The sequence below is a fragment of the Dermacentor silvarum genome, chromosome 1, assembly GCF_013339745.2.
Source record: "Dermacentor silvarum isolate Dsil-2018 chromosome 1, BIME_Dsil_1.4, whole genome shotgun sequence".
NCBI classification, from domain to species: domain Eukaryota; kingdom Metazoa; phylum Arthropoda; class Arachnida; order Ixodida; family Ixodidae; genus Dermacentor; species Dermacentor silvarum.
The window spans coordinates 431,585,781-431,604,994 of NC_051154.1; the positions used below are offsets into that span (position 1 = coordinate 431,585,781).

General features: G+C 46.2%; 1 protein-coding gene across 1 annotated transcript in view; it reads right to left on the reverse strand.

Moving 5' to 3' along the window:
* Positions 1–3,796: 3,796 nt before the first annotated feature.
* LOC119448236 (sulfotransferase ssu-1) overlaps positions 3,797–19,214 on the reverse strand; it is a 35,662-nt gene continuing 20,244 nt past the window's right edge. Inside the window, exon 2 of the mRNA XM_037711653.2 lies at positions 3,797–5,050. Coding sequence (XP_037567581.1) covers positions 4,063–5,022 — 960 coding nt within the window. The 5' untranslated portion in view covers positions 5,023–5,050 and the 3' untranslated portion in view covers positions 3,797–4,062. The remainder of the gene's footprint in view (positions 5,051–19,214) is intronic.

A 19,214-nucleotide genomic window follows, 5' to 3' on the forward strand; every position in this document is an offset into this window, starting at 1 on the left:
GAGAAACAAACCCATAGTATGTTTTCTTCGCATTTCCAAGCGATTTCGTGCGACAGCATTTAAAAGCCCGGAATCAGGTTAGTCATGTCCGAACGACTATCAAACCAGTGTTTTGCTGCGCTACGAGAACATTGCAAGAGTCACCTTACGAGAGGCAATATTCCGGACAAAGCGGGGCTCCGAGAAGTATTGTCAAGCGATTACCTATTTGCGCAGCTAAGCAATCGTTTGGCTCACAGCAGGCCCTACAACAATTGACCCGGTGTAGTTCAGCGGTTGCGGCTCCACTTTCTCAAACCTTCACAACCGTACCTTCGCGTATAACGTGCGAGATTTGCGTACACTTTACAGGCATGCGTGATTTTAGTTATACGTCCGAACTGAAAAAAGAAATCGCGCAGAAACTTCTCTGGAAGTTGCCTAAGTATGCACAAGCATTGTGCCACTTGTTAATCGCCACGCAGCCCGGTGTCATTATCAATTTTATGAAATTTGATTCGACCAGCATAAACCCTTATTAACCCTTATCGATCGTTATCAACTATTATCGGTACTTATCAACCCGGATGTCCCGCTAAGCTGTTGCAAAACTACCACTACAATTCCTGAGGGGGGCATGCAATGTTTTATTCATGGTTCGGATGCTTGTTTTCAAGTTGTTATTTATTGAAACATGCGCTGTTCTATGTATTGTATGGGTGACCTCAATGAATGTATGCGCTGTTTGCTTCACTTCGCTGAGCGACTGTAGCCTCTGCCTTACGTGGTTATGAGCCATTGCATTCGTCTTACGTGACGGATGGACAAATTTCTCATTTGGTAGGAATAGAAATGCTTATGCATTTAAAACTAAAATGGCGTCGTTTATTAAACGAGACGAAGCTGCTGATTTTTGTTCTAGCACGGGGACTTTCTTTTCCTCTTTATTTCGTTCCGTCACGCGTTCTATAGATCATAAGTTTTCCCTTTCAATTTTTTTTACACTGATAATATTCAAGCATTCGCATTGTCGGCACATTGCGCTGTCAAGTAAACACAAGTAAACACAAGTAACAAGTGCTCTATTTGGCGATGTCCTTTTGTGTCAAATATTTGCCTAATAGTAAATCTTTCTAAATACCTTATCTTTCTAAATACCAAATGAAACACTTTACCATGCGCCGAAACTTGAGAAAAAGGGGCACGGGCAGCCATTCTTAGTGCTTCGATGGCACTCCATAAACCCATTTGGCCCGCTCCTTCTTGCAGAATCTGACACCATCATCTTTCCTTATAGGCCAGGGCTCAAATATGCATCACAGCTGCGCATTCGTGTCCATTTTTAACATGGTCCACAAAACCTTTCCCATCACTTCAACGGCGGACGAATTGTTTGCCCCTGTAGAGATGCTTTGCCGCACAGTAGCCAAACAAAAGCGCCCCAGGAAAAAAAATTCAGCCAGCGGAATAAAACCAAACTGGACCCACATATATAGAAAGACCTACAGTATGTGCCACTAGAGTGCAATTAGCGGATTAGTTTTTACTGTGCTGCAAATGACGTTTTAAAAATCACCCCATGCATTTTAAATGGGTCTACAAAAGTGCCCCAGGAAAAAAATCTAGCCGGCGGAATTAAACTACACTCGACATATAGCGTGAGAACGTTGTCGGAACTGAGTGCATAAAGTGCAAATTGCGAAAAACGAGCCATTGTTCAGCAATCGATTTTTAAAAAATGCTGCCCATAGAGTTACGCCGACCGCATCGCCCCAGGGTCGGCTTCACCGCAGTGGTAGACGTCCCAGATTGCTGGACTTGAATAGAAAGTAAAAGTACATAGGATGTTACTAAAGTTGATAGAAAGTTACTAAGAGTTCTAAAGAAAGTAAGGAAGTATTTTTGTATGGGCGAGAGCAGCTTGAGACAACCGAATGAAAAAAAAACAAATGAAATCAGGGACAGGGCACATCGCTGTGTCCGTCCGTTCGGTCGAGTGCTCTTTTTTGCGCTCCTCCTTTAAACAGTGCAATATCAACCCTAGACTTCCCTAGTGCAATAGCGACAGCGTAATCTACTGAGCGTTATTACACTATTAGTTTAGCGTCCGCAGCTGCGTACGCAATGCAAAAGGGCGCTGCGCCCGTAACTAAATTCTTCGGCCGAACACTTTTAGCTGCGCGTGTTGTATGCGCCTCGATGTGCACAAACCTGAAGAAATGTTTGGCCACCTGAAGCAGCCTTGGAAAACTTCCATGAAAAGTAATTTATTTTCGTTCAAGGCAGCCATATCGTAGCTCAATTGCCTGCATTATTTTGCTTAGTCCTAGTCATATATACTAATTCTGCTTTTAAGGTGTTTTCTTTGCTGTGGTGCGCCTAGTGTTTTACTATTGCGTGCGACCTCGGTGATAAAGCAAAATCAGCAGGCTTGCTTACATAGCGTTCTGTTCCTTTTTTCTATATTTTTTGGAGGGGTGAGTCGCAACCGTGATAACGTGTCGGTGCTATCGGAAAGAGATCACCGGCCTGGAAAACAGCAGCAAATGGCCCTTTAGCTGAATGCCCGTGCTAAGTCAGCCACATGCGGCAGAAGAAAATCCTATTCCTCATACTCTCTCTGTTTTGGATAAGTTTGGGGTAGTACGTACGCGCGCCGACCCCATAAAGACTAATCTAGATTGAGCGGTCTAACAGCGTCGTCTGGCTGAGCGTCAACGCAACAGAATGCTGGCGCCGTGACCTCGTGAAGTCCTAGGTGTTTCGGCTGTTATCCTCTCGCCACCTCGACGCCGAGTGACACAGTGCCAGCCGACGCCAAAGAAGTGCTGATTCTTAACAATATGTGGGGGCAGACCACGTGGCATAAGAAAATAAAATTTAATTTTTGATACTAGAGCGGTTATCTGAAGCAACATACAAAAGCGCACCAAGCAGCAAGAAGCACTTGCCCGCTGCATAGGCTTTCACCGCTTATCGTGGTCGCCGTTAGCAAATTGACGGCAATGTGATGCCACTGCTAGGCGATAAATCTTGGAACGCATTTGCAGTTATCACATGGAAGAGAGCCACAGCTTATTTGATTGATTCCCTAGTGAAGCGACATCTGCACGACTGAAAAATGAAGGCGCTCACAGGAACACTACTCGCATCGCTCACATTAAAGCCCGCCATTTTTCAAAATATGTGATGCTCTCGCTAGCATAGGGATATCGCGATAGCGCAACGCAACAGCCCGCAAGGCGCGCACGCAACGCCAAATGATGTGATTACTACGCATGCGTACATCTGATTACGCGTTGTTGAATATAAAACTTTCTATTAGAGAGTTCTACAATAGTGTTCGATGTCTTGCACGCGTTAAACGCAATAACATATGCGGGAGGTTAAGGGGCGCATCCCTTCAAGGCATTTAGGTTAGCACACATGGATTAACATATGCGAACACATACATAATGGCGACGTTGAAAGACAGGGCGCAGTCAAACATGTTCAAGCCTAGGCAATCCATTGGCAATCTCCCTTTCGTTTCTGCGCCGACCAGTCTTGTCGAATCTAGTCGCCAGCATCGCCAAACTGCCTCAAAAATTTGTCATTCTTGGCTCTCAGAACCGCTGTTTCAGGTGCACTTAAAGGAAGCGAACGCTTTTTTCAACCGTCAGTGGCGAACAGCGATAGCGCAGCTATCACGACAATAAACGTTGATGTGGTAGCCACAGCTGCAGCCATGTTTGTCAACGCTATTTCATAGCATCGTAAACATAGCGTACCTTTAAAGTCGTTTAATCTTTAACATAACGTACGTAAATCACAGAAACCCAATAACGTACGGAGCACATGCTCTCAGGACAGTGTTGTTTCTTTGCATATGAAATGTGTTTATGTTTGCGTGCAATCATTATTCTCAAGCTGTATATATTCATTTGTACTTGTAGACAGCTTCAGAGTAAGTCGAAGACTTAAAAGAAAACGTATCTGTAATACAAAAAAAGAAGAAACGAAACGCCAGGGGCGTTGTTGTGTGGAACTGCTTTCTTTTATTTCTATTCATAACCGCTGAACGAAACCTTTGTTCATTTATTTTCATTCTTTTGCAATAATTTTGAGCGCAGCTGCTCGAGTGTCCATCCAAAGGTTCATTACGCACGAATGCTCTTCCAGCTGCTTTATCCTAGCTTCGAAGCGCCGCAGCTGGTCTTGAGTAAAATATCCCTGCCAGCCACCAACGTCACCCTTCCTGACGTAGCTGAATTCCTTGTTGCTCTCCACAATCTTTCTGCTATTGGCTGCTATAATTCGCACGGTCGCGTTGTGCCAATCAGGGTCGGTGTGTTGCTGGCTTTCAGGTGCAAGGATGCGCTTCATGCTATCGTTCGCACACCGATCAACAATTTCCTGCAGCAGTTCTTCGTGCTTTTCCAGTTTGTCACCGTAATCATCGCCAAGAAACCGAGCCAGCCTCAGAATCACACTTCGAGTATCTGTCTTGAGTTCCTCGTAGGTAACGAAGAAGACGTTGGGCTGGTCCCTCAAGGCGTAACCCGATGCCACGTGATCGAAGTAGCTTCCCTGACCAGCGCAGTCACCCTCCAGAAACGCGTCGAAGAGTTCCGCGAAGGTTCCGTCGTGGAAGCGATAAATGTCGAATTTGGTTATCATATGATACAAAGAGACGCACAAGTCCCAAGGGTTCCTCGCTAAGTAGACGTACTTGGCGTCTTTGTTCATGACGGTGTTCTTCAGTGAAAGGTGGGTGGCAAACAAGCGCAACGGAAGACTAGGTCTATAAGCGTCGAACCCGACGACTCCGAGAATGCGCATGTTGCCCAAGAACTCGTCAAAGCCGCTCACTGGTTCGCCTCCTTTTAGAATCAACTGCGTGATGTACACCATCCAGTGCGTGCCGCTCTTGGGGTACGTGGAGAGAACAAGGTCGCCCTTCTGGGCGCGGAACTCCAGGGCAGCTCTCAAGAGATCCGGGTCATAGTTAGGACTGCGAGGGATGCCGTCTATGACTTGAGCATAAGGCTTCCTTTTCGACATTGTAACAACTTTCCAGCGAGCTGGATTCCTGAAATGAAAAGAAAAAAAAGATGTTCACTTGCCATTAGCCATGCACGCGGAAAAAATGCTGCGGTGACGCTGGCGAACAGGATTAGACTGACACAGCATGGCGAATATAGCGAATTTGCGAAATATATTGCTAAGAGGAACTGTAGTAGCGAACAATGATGACAGGACTGACGAAGACGACGATCGCCGATAGTCGCGCGCACGGGCTTCATCTTATATACCCATGTCCTGCCCGTTGTATATACATTGTAAATATATCGTCAAGCGTCTTTTCTCCACGTAACATTTTGCTGGAGGTGCGGTTTTTTCAAGTATCAAGACGGATTTACGCAGCGGACGCTCCTTGGCTGCATATGCAATGCCAGCCCAAGGCGGGGACGAGAATGGTTCAGGCAGGTCACCAACTGTGCCTCAACCAACCGCCGCCAACCGTCCCGTCGTCTTCACACAACCGCGTGACCCAGGTACATTTTCCGGCTCTGACAACACCGACGTCGAAGATTGGCTTCAACTGTACGAACGGGTGAGCACTGGCAACAACTGGGACCCGACTCTGATGCTAGCGAACATCATATTTCACCTAGCGGGCATGGCACAAGTGTGGTTTCTGAACCACGAACAGGAAATTACGAGCTGCGAGGTATGTAAGCAAAAGCTCATCGATCTGTTCGTCAAGCGCACCGCACGCCGTCGTGCTTCGCAGAAAGAACTTGCATACCGCGCTCAGATTTGCATCGAGTCCTATGTGACGTACATTCAGGACGTGCTCGCGCTTTGTCGAAAAGTCGATGACAAGATGCCATAAGTTGACAAGGTTGCCCATATCCTCAAAGGTATCGCGGATGACGCGTTTACACTCCTGGTTATTAAGAACTCCTCCACAGTGCAAGACGTCGTTAATGAATACCGAGGCTTTGAGAAGCAAAAAGTCGCCGCACTACTCCGAACTTTACCCGTCTTCCGAACACGGCTGCGACATCTACCTGCGAGGACCTTCATCTGCCACCCGTTCCACCCTTTCCTGCTGCATCCGACAATATTGTGCGCATCATTCGCCGCGATATAAAAGCTGCCTCCCCAGTTTCCCTTCAGGTGCGTACGCCCGACGAGTCCCATATCCAGACCATTGTACGTGAATAACTAGCAAATGCATGGTTACCGACGCATTTCCCAGTCAACGGACCCGACTACTGCCCAACCGCAGCACCTGAGCTATCCAGAAGCCCATACGTTCGCCCCCGTTATCAGAATTCCGCAGCATGGCGCCGATGACAGGCCCATCCGGTCCAGTTGTGGATGCGTGTGACACATTTCCCGCCATTGTCGTAGTACTTGGAACTCGCAGCCTTAGCCGAACTATTGAAAAATTCAACGTCTAGGTTGTAGTTACCCAGTACCGGTACACGATGAAGACGACAGCGCTAAGCCACTATGGCCAGCTCAATCAAACCACTCCCCTTCGCCATCCCGAAACCTTCCCCGCTCACCACTGCGTCGTCGCTCTCTTTCTCCCTCATATTCCCACCGCTCGTCAGAAAACTTATGGGCGCAGCTCCGAGAGGTGAGCCTGCCACGACGACCCGACCCGAAATTCTTCTGCTCACACTACCTGGACATCCCAACCTCATCAACGTAGACGTGGACGGTACACCTGTCATCGCACTCATTGACACCGGCGCCCACATATCGGTCATGAACTCAAACATCCGTACTCGTCTGAAGAAAGTTCTTACGCATGCTCCGATCGCTGTAGTCCGCGTAGCCAATGGTGCGACTCTGGCTGTTTCTGGGTTATGTACCGCCCGTGTCACTGTTGCCGGACGCCACACTTCAGTTTTGTTTGACGTCTTGGATCAGTTCCCACATGCAGTCATCTTAGGACTTGATTTTAGCTCCGCACATTCGGCTCTTATTGACTGTTGTGCAGGTGTTGTTCAGCTTGCTTTACATCATGCCGTCGAGCATTCTGATCCTGCGCCGCGTCGGCTGTGTTCGGCCGATTACATTCGCCTACCACATCTAGCCGTGACGTACATCGACGTCTCTCCTTATCCCCCTGTACACGACGGCGATTACATCGTGTCGCCCAACGCTACCGTCCTCTGTTCGCAGAACGTCATGTTCCCGCACTCGGTCATCTGTGTAAATTGCAATGCCGCATGTCTCCCTATTGTGAATTTTGGACTGAATTTTGGCCCTTAAGTGATAACTCAGGGTATCTCTCTTGCAACCCTAGCTCCAGTGCGCTAATGTCATGTTTCCGTGTTAACTGATGCTGCACCGCCTCCTGCCGCTATTGATTCAGACCCCACGATGTTAGTTAACATAACGAAGATGATAACCACTGACCTTCCGGTCGAACACGTGGACGCGCTTCGTTGCCAGCTCATGTCGTACCAGGACATCTTTGATCTCAATAACCGTCCACTAGGCCATACAACAGTTGTCAAGCATCGGATTCACACCGGTGATGCCAAACCCATACACCGACGTCCTTATCGTGTCTCCTCCGCTGAGCGCCAAGTTATACAGAAGGGAGTGGACAAAATGCTTGCCCGTGATATCATGGAACCTTCTTCGAGCCCGTGAGCATCTACTGTCGTGCTCGTTAGAAAGAAGGACGATAGCTGGCGCTTCTGTATCGACTACCGGAATCCTAACCAAGTAACAAAAAAAACTGCCCGCCAATCCACCCTGTGAAGGTGGTTGGAAAGCGAAGCTTTTTACGCCACCCTCACGGTGACTGCGGCGCACTTGATATTTCACACACTACAACGTAACTTTAACCACGGCCTTTATTATTATTTACTTCTCAACAATGTTCACTACTGCTTTATGATCGGTGTGATATACACTCAAATTTTCAGTTTTCACTGTAGTTATATTCTTTGCCAAGGTTAAATCAATGCACATTCCGCGAATGCACGTTCTGCCGTCTTTACTTTCCCTGGTCTACCCATAGTGGGGTAGTCTAGAAAATGAACCGAAGCAGTTACTAGGCTGGAAGGGTTTTGAATGACGTCAACCCTCTTTCAAGCAGATGCATAAGCTTTGCAACAGCTGCAATCTAATCTTACGGACCGCGCCTAGCCTGTTTCCGTTGTTTGCCCGCAGCCCTTATCATCCATCATGTTGGCTCATCACTTTGAAGCTTGTTTTTGTGGTTTTTCTTGCGAAAACGAGTGCTTAGTTGTACGCTGAATGCCTGAATTCAAGTAAGCTATACTGCTATACCTGCAATTGTTAGCGGTTAGTCGGGATCGTTTTTTGATTACACCGACGGACACGACAGAAGCCTTGGCTGGTAGAGGTACAAAGCTTCGCTTTAAAAGGACGTGTACCCCTTACGTCGGGTAGATGACGCCCTTGACTCTCAGTGGTTCCGAGTATTTTTCTTCGATAGTCCTTCATTGCGGTTATTGGCAGATTACAGTTGACGACATAGATCGTGAAAAGACGGCGTTTATTACACCTTATGGTCTCTATCAGTTTAAGGTGATGCCATTCGGGTTATTCAATGCTCCCGCTACATTCGAACGAATGATGGACGCCCTCCTTCACGGCTTAAAGTGGTCAATTTGCTTGTGCTACCTCCATGATGTCATTTTATTTTCGCCGACTTTTGACACACACCTCGAACGTCTCTCGACAGTTCTTTCAGTGTTCCGCAAGGCGAGACTTCAGCTCAATTTCACGAAATGTCACTTCGGCCGCCGGCAACTTACTGTGCTCGGACACCTCGTGGACACATCCGGTGTTCGTCCCGATCCGGAGAAAGTTCGCGAAGTCAAGTATTTCCTTGTGCTGACCTGCGCAAATGGCGCTCGAAGCTTCATAGGCCTCTGCTCCGACATTCGCAGATTCGTGTGAAATTTTGCTGACATCGCGCGCCCTATAACGGAACTAACGGAAGTTGCATGACATGATGTTCCTACCACTGTTCATCTGGGAGTCTCAAAGATATGACCGTGTTCGGCGTTGTTTCTTTTGGCCCGGTATTTACCGCTCCATGTGTAGTTACGTCGCCTCCTGCAAATCTTGTCAGCACCGAAAAAAGCAGCAGCCCTACCAGCTGGCCGTCTTCAGCCCATAGAAAAACCATCTGAGCTTTTCTTTCGGGTTGGTCTTGATCTGCTTGGCCCTTTTCCCCTATCGCTTAGTGGGAACAAGTGGATAGAAGTTGCTACGGACTAATCCACCCGGTAGGTGATCACGCGGGCTCTCCCAACCAGTTGTGCAACCGACGTCGCTGAATGACTTCTCGAAGCTGTGATACTTCACCATGGCGCTCCCCGACAACTCCTTACCGACCGGGGCCGCTACTTTCTCTTGCACGTTGTCCAGGACATCTTGCACACCTGCGCTACAAAGCACAAGTTTACAACGGCGTATCATCATCAGACCAACGGTGTCACTGAGCGGTTCAATAGAACTATCACAGAAATGCTCGCTATGTACGTCTCTACTGACCACCGTGACTGGTATGCCATTCTGCCGTTCATCTCTTTCACCTGCAATACGGCCCGCCATGATTCTGATGGTTTCTCTCCATTTTTTCTCTTGTATGGACGCGACCCTATACTACCGTTTGACCCGATCCTCCTAGCCGTTCTCGATACAACGTCCGAATATGCCCGTGATGCCATATCTAGAGCTGCAGAGGCACGTGAGATTGCACGCCTGCGTCTGACCACTTCCCTGAAAAAGCAGCGACGCATATATGACGCTCGTCACCGTGATGCCCACTTTGACCCTGATGACATCGTGCTTCTTTGGAAACCAGATCGGCGAGTTGGTCTTTGTGAGAAGATGATTTCGCCCTATTCAGGCCCGTACCGTGTCCTGCGTCAAGTGACAGACGTGACCTACGAGACACAACCTCTCGGTACCTGCACACCACGGTTCTCCTCTGATATAGTTCACATCGCTCGACTGAAGCGATATCACTCGAACCCACCAAGCGCCGGGACAGCGCCTTCGCCGCCGGGGGTCATGCTACGAGGCGCTGCAGTAGCGAACGAAGTTGACAAGACTGACGAAGACGACCATCGCCGATAGTCGCGCGCACGGGCTTCATCTGGTATACCTGTCTTTTGCCAGTTGTATATATATATATATATATTGTAAATATATTGACCAGCGTTTTTTCTCCTCATAACAATATGGCAGGAAACCTAGGTATGTGCAGTATTGTCTTAACACTTTCATCACTTCACTGGTCAATTCTTGTGTCTGTTTTTAACCCCTCGTTATTCTGCTGTTGAAGTCTCCCACGCCAGACGGAAACGCCCTGTGACAAAATTTGTGACGACATTTGAATGGTGGCATGTCACGGCAGATGATCGCCAGGCAAAACTTGCCATATCAGTATCTGCTTCGACTCGCCGGGACGTTACGTTTCAAACTTTGTCGCGCATTTCGTCATAGGGCGGCTCCGTTTGTTACGATAGCGAAGCGGCCATTTCTGCGCTCCAGGGGCGCTTGGTTTCAATATTTCAAGGATTGACCATACAAATTAGATTATATTGAATTACGTGCGATTTTTAAGATTTTTTTTTGCAAAATGAGTGCTTTAAAATGTGACTGCCTCTAAATTTACCATATCAACAAGTACCCCAATGGTTCTAATAAAAACGTTAATTAGCTATTCTTTTTAGTGAGTCTTAAGCATATCCCTTTCGTAAAGAATCCGTATAGTCTTAAAGAAAAATACACCCTGTATAGCTGCTAGATTACCTCTACGCCACGTCGTATGGCACCTGCGCCAAAGTGTAAGTGATTATGGAACGAAGTTAACGTCACATTTGTCAGCTGAAAGCTGCTTTTTGAAGTAAAAAGAAAAAGCTTGAAAGCGAGAGAGAAAAAGAAAGCTATTTCATATAAACCAAGAACTTTACCTGGCGGCACGTCTCGCATACGCTTGTTCCCAAGGAAACAATTATATCTGAAATAAATGATTTTTCAAATGCGAACAACGATATACCCACTATTCAAAATTAAACTTTACGGAATTTTTAGAAGTCGCCTGTGACAGCTAGCATAATTGTTATCATTGAGCTGGGTTATTCGATGACGCGAACATAAGTAGCACAAGAAATCGAAACACATATTCAACTAATTAACAAAAATTTACGTATTAACATTTGCACATATTAATTAACATATTGCATTTTAGAATTGTAGCCGTTGAGCTTGTCAGGCGCATCCACTTCGAATGAATTTTCAGAATGACACCAGTTTGGCAATATGAGCCATCAAAATCGCCGTAAAATGCGCTGTTGTTCCACGTACTTTTTTACCAAAATGCTGTTTGATACATTGAAGTACAAAAGTAACTGGAGCGCCAATGTATTTCGTCTCAGACTTTGGGAAATAACATATTGAAAGTGGCGTCATCCTGAAAATTAATTTCAAGTGGATGCGTTTTGCAAATCACCGGCTACAATTCATAAATGGCAATATGTGTCGAACAGTAATTAACTAAGAAGTGAATTAGTGAATTTCGTTAATTAGCTAAATATGTGTTTCAATTTATCGCGCTACTAATGTCCGCCTCGTCGAATAAGCCAACTCAATTATCAGAATTATGCTACCTGCAACAGGCGATTTCAAAAAATTTCGTAAAGCTTAATTTTTAACATCCTGTATATCATTTGATACGTACAGGGCACGAGGTGGTGCATAACATGCACGATACACACCACAGCTCAAAATATCCAAAATTAAAGTATCTCTTTCGGAACAGTGTCACACAGAAACATTAAAAGCGCCTTCGTAGCCTCCATGTCACCGAATTCGTGATTAAACACCCTATGCGTGCCCCAACGCTTCATGTCAATGAATGTTTAAGGCTCATCAATCTCATCAATAGACTTAAGCCGGTTTCGGGGCAAAAGGCCGCAGGAAATATTAGTACTTGAGTGAGCAGTTTAATGTTTTAAGCACAAGAAGCATGTACTTATCGAGTCATCACAAATGCATTGTTCAATGTTGTCCTATTTTATTGCTCCCTTAATTCTCGAATATATAAAATTTAAATATTGGAGATTAGCTGCGCATCCTAAATTAAGTTACACTGTATGACTTCTTAAAGCGAAGCTGGGGTTTATGTATTTTTCGTGTATGTGCGTCACTAATAAAAAAGGTGAGCGTGGGCCAATTCCGGAGATGTGCAATACCGCGCCGACCAGCCACGGAGGTGAAGCAGGGTTCAAGTACTCGGCCCCTAATAATAATAATAAACAACGATAACTGAAATAAATAAATCAAGACGCATCGTTTCAAGTCAATTGGTATACTAGAACCGTTTGTGGACAGCATATGGACTCGCGAGCAGGAGGCTTTGCCATATACGCAAAGGACAAAATGTATGTACAACCAAGAAGACAATGCCACCGACTCTGGGGATGACTGTGCCGTACAAGCGAAATACGGAATTTTGATATCCACTGTGTATTTATCTCCATAAACACCCAAGTATGATACCGAGAAGTTCATGAGCACGCACCTTGCATTGGTTAGCCGTGATTGCACTACTCCTGTGAACATCGTTGGAGACTTTAAATGTGGACATTTCAAAACCAGGCAAGATATGGTTCGCTCGGTTTGTGCTAGAAGAGTTTGACTTGAACTGCCACACCAATCCAAGTCAGTCAACTACTCAACAACGGTCGTTTATAGATTTAACTTTGGCCCAGAATCTGTCGCCCAGGTTGTAACCAAACCAGTCATTGTGTATCCCAGCAAACACAAAGCTATATCGTCACTACCATTACCAAATGAAGAAAACAAATACATGTACCCTTTTCTAGCCTTGTCTGATATGCGACAGCTTCGCTGGTAGTCCACCTTCAGAGAGTGGAATGGCTCCTGAATTTTTTTCTATACTCTGAAAAAAAATCTACTTGTTCGTCCCTCAACTATCTTTAGTACTCACAGAGTCAATGATGATAAGCGATCGAGGTTCGTGTGCAAAGCGCTGGCACCGCCGTCGTATGTCTAAAGAAAACCTGGTGATTGGGGAGTTTAATGGTTAACCAAGAAATTCGAACTGCGATCGTACCATTTCCACTGTTTTCTACTTATGGCAGCAATTACCAGCTGCTAGCTAACGCAATATGTGTTACCATTGCTGCGAAACAATACGGCTGCTTATTTTAGCCCTATATATAATGAGAACACTTGAAGCATCAATATCATCCGCGATCAGCACTTACCCTAAAAAAGAAACTCAGCGATTTTTGTACGAATTGGTAGAGAACTACGTCGTTAGAGCTCTACAGGGTGGTAGGAGACAGCACACAAATTAATACCGTAAGTCGATCGCTTTCTTCTTTGCGGGTCAGGTTGGGTAGTTGAAGATAATGCTACAGGCAAAGCAATGTCAGAGTAAATGATACCTGCCGTTGCTGTATGGAAGGCAGGAAAAATATTGAATATATTTTATTGAAGTGCAGTTCCCTTCAGCTACAAGTAGGCGATGCCGGCAAGAGATCTAAAAAATATTGCATTGAAAAGTTGCCACGGGGAGAATAATACGTAAATAATATTCAGTTTCCCCTTTATGGTAAGGTGAGAGCTGTCACCACAGATATCTGTCTTGGTACTAATAAAAATCTGGCTCCTTAGTTTCCTGTCTTCTCCTTCGTTACATAGCGAGGTTCTCGAATCTGGCAGGTTTGATGCCTTAAGGTAGCATATGTGGGTTTATTGACCAATTGCCTTCACACTAAACAAAGTACACGTACTACGTGACGCCTGCGGTAGATAGGATGTTTGATATCCACTGCCATGGCCGTGAGTGCTGGCGCTGGCTAACACTCTCAGGGTTTGTTCTATAGAAGACAGACGTAAATACCCTATAAAAATTATGGAAAAACGGCGCCGCGGTAGCTCAATTGGTAAGAGCATCGCACGCGTAATGCGAACACATTGGTTTGTATTCCGCCTGCCGCCAGTTGTTTTTTGACCTACTTTCATTTCGAATAGTTTATAATTTCTTTACAGGGGCTTTTAGACGTTTATAAACTGCGCAAGAAAACGAAGACACAAGAAAGAAAACACACACGACACCACGAGCGCAGTCTTGAGTCTTCGTTTTCTTGCGCAGTTTATAAACGTCTAAAAGCTATGAACCAACTAGCCCGCCAGAACGTCCTACTGATTTACAGGGGCCCCTGAACCACTTTTTATCGAAGTGGAGAAAGGCATTTGAAGTGAAAATAGGCTATTTCACAAATACTTTGCCGTAAAAAGTATTTCGATGCGTTCAGCAGAAGCGAAGTTATTGGCAATCAAACAAGGCCTCCGCTGTGCTCCCGTTCCTTCTTGAATGCCTTCCACCAATGCCTTGCATTGCGCAGACTACGGCGGAGTGGGGCGGGGCCACAGCGCTCCGCCTTCGAAACGTCACCATGGCGCGCAGTTCAAATTTCATTTTGAATGTTCGCGTAGACGCCACGACTTCCGATTTTGGTGCCTACGGCGCGCTAAACGTAAGCCAAACGCGGCTGTCCTCAGCGAGCCGCAGTGCGCTTAGCCAGTGGACTCGTGGCGGCACCGCGCGGTGGCTGCGGTGTAGCCGACCGCAGCAAGCAATAGCAGCCACGTATGGGAATGTGCTTTTTTACGAAATAAAGCACGCAGAAAAGAGTGAGGGTCATTGCTTCTGTTGAAACAAAAGTGTTTGAGAGAAAGGTGACTTCGCGCTCCGCTTACGAGCTCCATGCACCGCGTACAACAGCAAAACTTGGCTGAGATGTTTACAGCAGCGTATGCTACCAGCGGACTCTGTTATTTCACCAAGCCCGAGGGGTGGTTCAGTGCCCCTTTAATACAATTATGAACTGCAAATAAGATCCGCCTCGCTGTCCTTCATGTCATTGTTTTTTTACTTCTGATATATATATATATATATATATATATATATATATATATATATGGACACATAGTCAGTGGTCGCTGGACCACAGACTCAGTGGCAATGGGTATGTGCGTCTCTAAGGCACATATAGCGGAGCGAGCGCAATGTACATCACTTGAGCGTTGGGAGTGCAGCACTAGCAGAGCTGGACCACACTCGAATGGACCTTCCTACTACTACAAGTTTAGCTGTTCTTGTTTTTGACTAAATTAATCAGTATGCATGCTAAAATGTATACATTCACTACGGGTCATTTGGGCCATTTCGTGTCCTTGGGGCACGGGTTCTCAAATTCAACATTAAAATGTCAGCTTGAATATGTCAGGTACAGTGACGACAGCCGCACGTATGGAGCTTTCTCGTGTTTCGCGAAAGAGGCCAGATACCAGATGCCCGTTACAAAATCATGCAAATCCCACGCACTGTTAGTATGGATGGAAGCGTAGCTTTCTGGGCTGTTTGCATTGTTGACGGCGTACGAGAGTCCTGAGGTGATGTTAAAACTTACCTTCAGTGCACCAGTTGTGTTTGTCTATGCAGTACAGAACGCACTGCGAGAAGTGTTTGGTCGAGGTGGTGTTGTGTGCCATTGTTCGTAGTCCGCGAGAAGGTTAGCGCTGCCATTGCCTCACATGGCGCATCGCATCGTGACTGAAGTGTTTATTTGCTGGACTGGCGCTTCCATAGTGTCGTCTTGACGCTTGGGTGGTTTAATGCGGCTTTGCGTCTGCATGCCCTGCGCCAGTTGTTCACGTGGACAAACTTGCATAGAGTTTATTTTCAGAAATGGATTTACATTTCTCCAGTTTGTTCGTAACTGTTACCCTACTTAGTAGTAGCGTTCCCTTTAATGAAGAAACCTCAAACGAGACATGCTTTAGGAGAGTCTGCTGTTGGGCTAGTGGGTCATCATCAGCCTATTGTCTTTTGTACACTGGAGCACGAAAGCCACTCCCACTGATCTCCTGTTTTCCCTCTCTTGCGCTTGCTGATTCAAACTTGCGCTTGCAAATTTCCTAATTTCATCACCCTATCTAATTTCCTGCCATCCTCGACGGTGCTTCCCTCCCCTTGACACCCATTTTGTAACTCTAATGGTTCACCGGTTATCTGCCCTATGAATTACATGGCCTGACCAGCTCCATTTTTTTCTCCTAATGTTAACTAGAATGACGGCTATCCCCGTTCCCTCTCTGATCCACACGGCTCTCTTCCTGTCTGTTAACGTTACGACTAACATTTATCGTTCCTTCGCTCTTCGCGCGGTGCTTAACTTGTTCTGGAGCTTCTTTGTTAACCTCTAAGTTTGTGCCCTTTATGTTCGCACCGGTACAATGCAAGGATTGTACACTTGTTTTCAACGACAGTGGTAAGCTTCCAGTCAAAATTTGCCGTATACACTGAAATCTACATATTTCTTCTGAAAATTACCTTCTCATGATCAGGATCCCTTGAGTAATTGGCCTAGATAATCGTACTCCTGCGTAGACTGTAAAGGCTGACTGGCGATAATGAATTCTTGTTCGCTTGCCAGGCTATTGAAAGTTACCGTTGTCTTCTGCATTGTAATATTGAACCCTACTCTTACATTTTCCCTGCTAAGGTCCTCAATCGTTTGTTGCAATTGATCGCCAGTGTTCCTCAACGCAATGACTCACGACATCAAGGGTACCAGCACAACACGATTAATGAATTAGTCGAAGCACACCCCATTAGCCATTAAACCCGTCTTTCCCAGTCTGAAACAGGCAGGAAGCTCCTTCAGCGCCTGAAATTAACCTCATAGGATGCACCACCCCCATGACTTCACCCCCGGACTGCATTAGCGACAGTCTCTACATCCCGCGATTACCGAAACATATCCATCCCACCCATAATTATGACCGGAGGGTATCCAGAGCCAGGGCACTTCTTAAGCGCTACTAACCTTCGAACGCAGCCACTTATGCAGAAGCTGCAGAATACTCTAATCGCCCTGCCTTCGCAATGGCAGTCTCGGATAATGCCCATAAACCACTTTGTTGCGCCACCTTAGACCGAGTGGCTCAAGCACTCGAGGCGGAAGAAGCCGCCATTGCTCTAGCAATTGCTCACACTAAGCCGGAATACATCTTCTCGGACTCCAAGACGGCGATTCGTAACTTTGCTATGCGTCGAATTCACGCACCCGCTTACCGTATCCTACAATTCTTCCCTCCTCCGGAACGCGTAATCACCATCCTATGAATTCCAGAGCACTGTGGGCATCCCCGGAATACAGTCGCCCACGAACAAGCCCGAGCACTCGTTAACCGGGCAGTGGATGGTCTACCTCCTTTCGCAGCGCGCGGGAATGACTATTCATCTATCAAGAAATTAGTTCACACTACCGCAACTACCAGATGCCCCCCCCCCCTCACAAATCTATATCTCAGGCTAAGCAAGTCGTTTGGCGCCGACTTCAAACGAGCACTTTAACTTCTCATTTCATCCCTTCTCTAAGTCATCAGCGTGACGCCTTACCCCATTGTCGTCTCTCTTTGAGTCCGCTAGCCGCCTTTAATCATATACCTATGTCGTTTTTGCCCAAACAAATTACCTACTCACCCTTTGAGGGGCCTGAGCGACAGGAGCATTGGGAGGCTGCTCTGCGCAGCTCACGGCCGGAAGACCAACTCCGGATCGTATGCTGGGCAATAGGGGTCGCCTAAGCACAAGAACTTTCCGCCACCTAAAGTGGCCTGAGGATCCAACGTCTTGCTCTACTCCTGACCCCCATCCCGCCCCCCCCCCCCCTTCACCTGACCCAGTCCTTGGTGTCAATATAGTTGTTTCCTTCTCCTCAAGTGTACGAAAGGCTGGCAGAATGCTAGCACTTCAGGGTGTTTCAGCTACGCCGGGCCATTCTCACTTACACTTCATTTGTACAGTTGTGTGCTGTGTAGCTGGCACAGTAGACGACTTGGCGTAACAAGAAACTTTAAAAAAATCCACGTTTGAGTTACGAGAATACAACCAACTTAATATTGTTCGCTGTCGTCCTGAGCAATTCAAAGTATTTTACTGTGAACTTAGGTAATTATATACAGCAATTAATTAACCAACCTTTAAAGCATTGATTTCAAAGCAAAATCGTCTATATAGCAACTTTAGAGCTCATTGACAAATTTCTAAATTATTTCTTTCCGCGCTAACTGCCGTGGTGTTAATTTTTCCAGGCCGCTAAGAAATTGCGCGAGATTTGAAAAAGTACACCGTGATTTCGCGCTCACGCCCAGGGACATCAGTGCCCTCAAATATGCCGCGAACGAATGGTCGGTGCTGCGCGCAGACCGAAGACACAAACAGGCCTTAAGCAACAAAGATCGATCGAGTAGATGGGAATCTATTCTCGACACGCATGGCGGCTTCACGGCCGCCATCACCCGCCATTATTGACTCTCTGATTAGCTATCAAGGGGTCACATGTTTTGAAATTTGTGCCGGGAAGCGGAAGTTTAGCAAAATGCAATTTTGTGTTTTCATCAAGACGACGAAACGTGACGCAGAGCTGCAAATTTCATTGAGTAATACTTTTTTTCTTGTCCTTGGCAGCTATATAGCAACGTTAGCGCTTTAAAAAGAAAGTGGGCGGTAGCGTGCAGAAGCCCGTGCAATGCGTGTGCAATTTCGCGAATTTGTGGTGGCGGTCCAAGGTTGCCGCCATGTCCGCTTGCTGATTGGCTGAAGGAATATGCAGTGAGGAGCATTCCAGGAAGGGCCGTTAGTAAACGTCAATTTGACGTTGCACTGGGCCGCCATTGAAGGGATTTTCTGCTACAATTTGTGGTGCGACGAGCCACACGAATTGTGCTATTGCGCGACCATACGCAATGGTGGCCGAGAGGCATCTGTATCGCCGCATTTTCCCCGTCCTTTGGGGGTCATGAAAATATTTTGTTCATAACCCTTGCATAGCAAGGTTAGCATTTGCATTTGCAAATACTAAATGCTTTTGCATCGCTCTCGGATGGTGTTCGCATTTGTGTTCTGGACCATCTATTTTGTTAAAAAACACATTTATTTGAAATATTATTGGTTAAGCATTACAAACCTTCTGCGACTTTGTCCACTTTTCACTTGTTGTTGTATTGTAATAAAGATTCATTACTTTTCGCATCATAAGAGGTTATGAAAATAGCGGCTTTTTAATTTATAAAAAGAAATGTACGGAAGAAAGATCCTCACGGGGTGCTGTGAAGCAGCGAAATAAACAGATGGC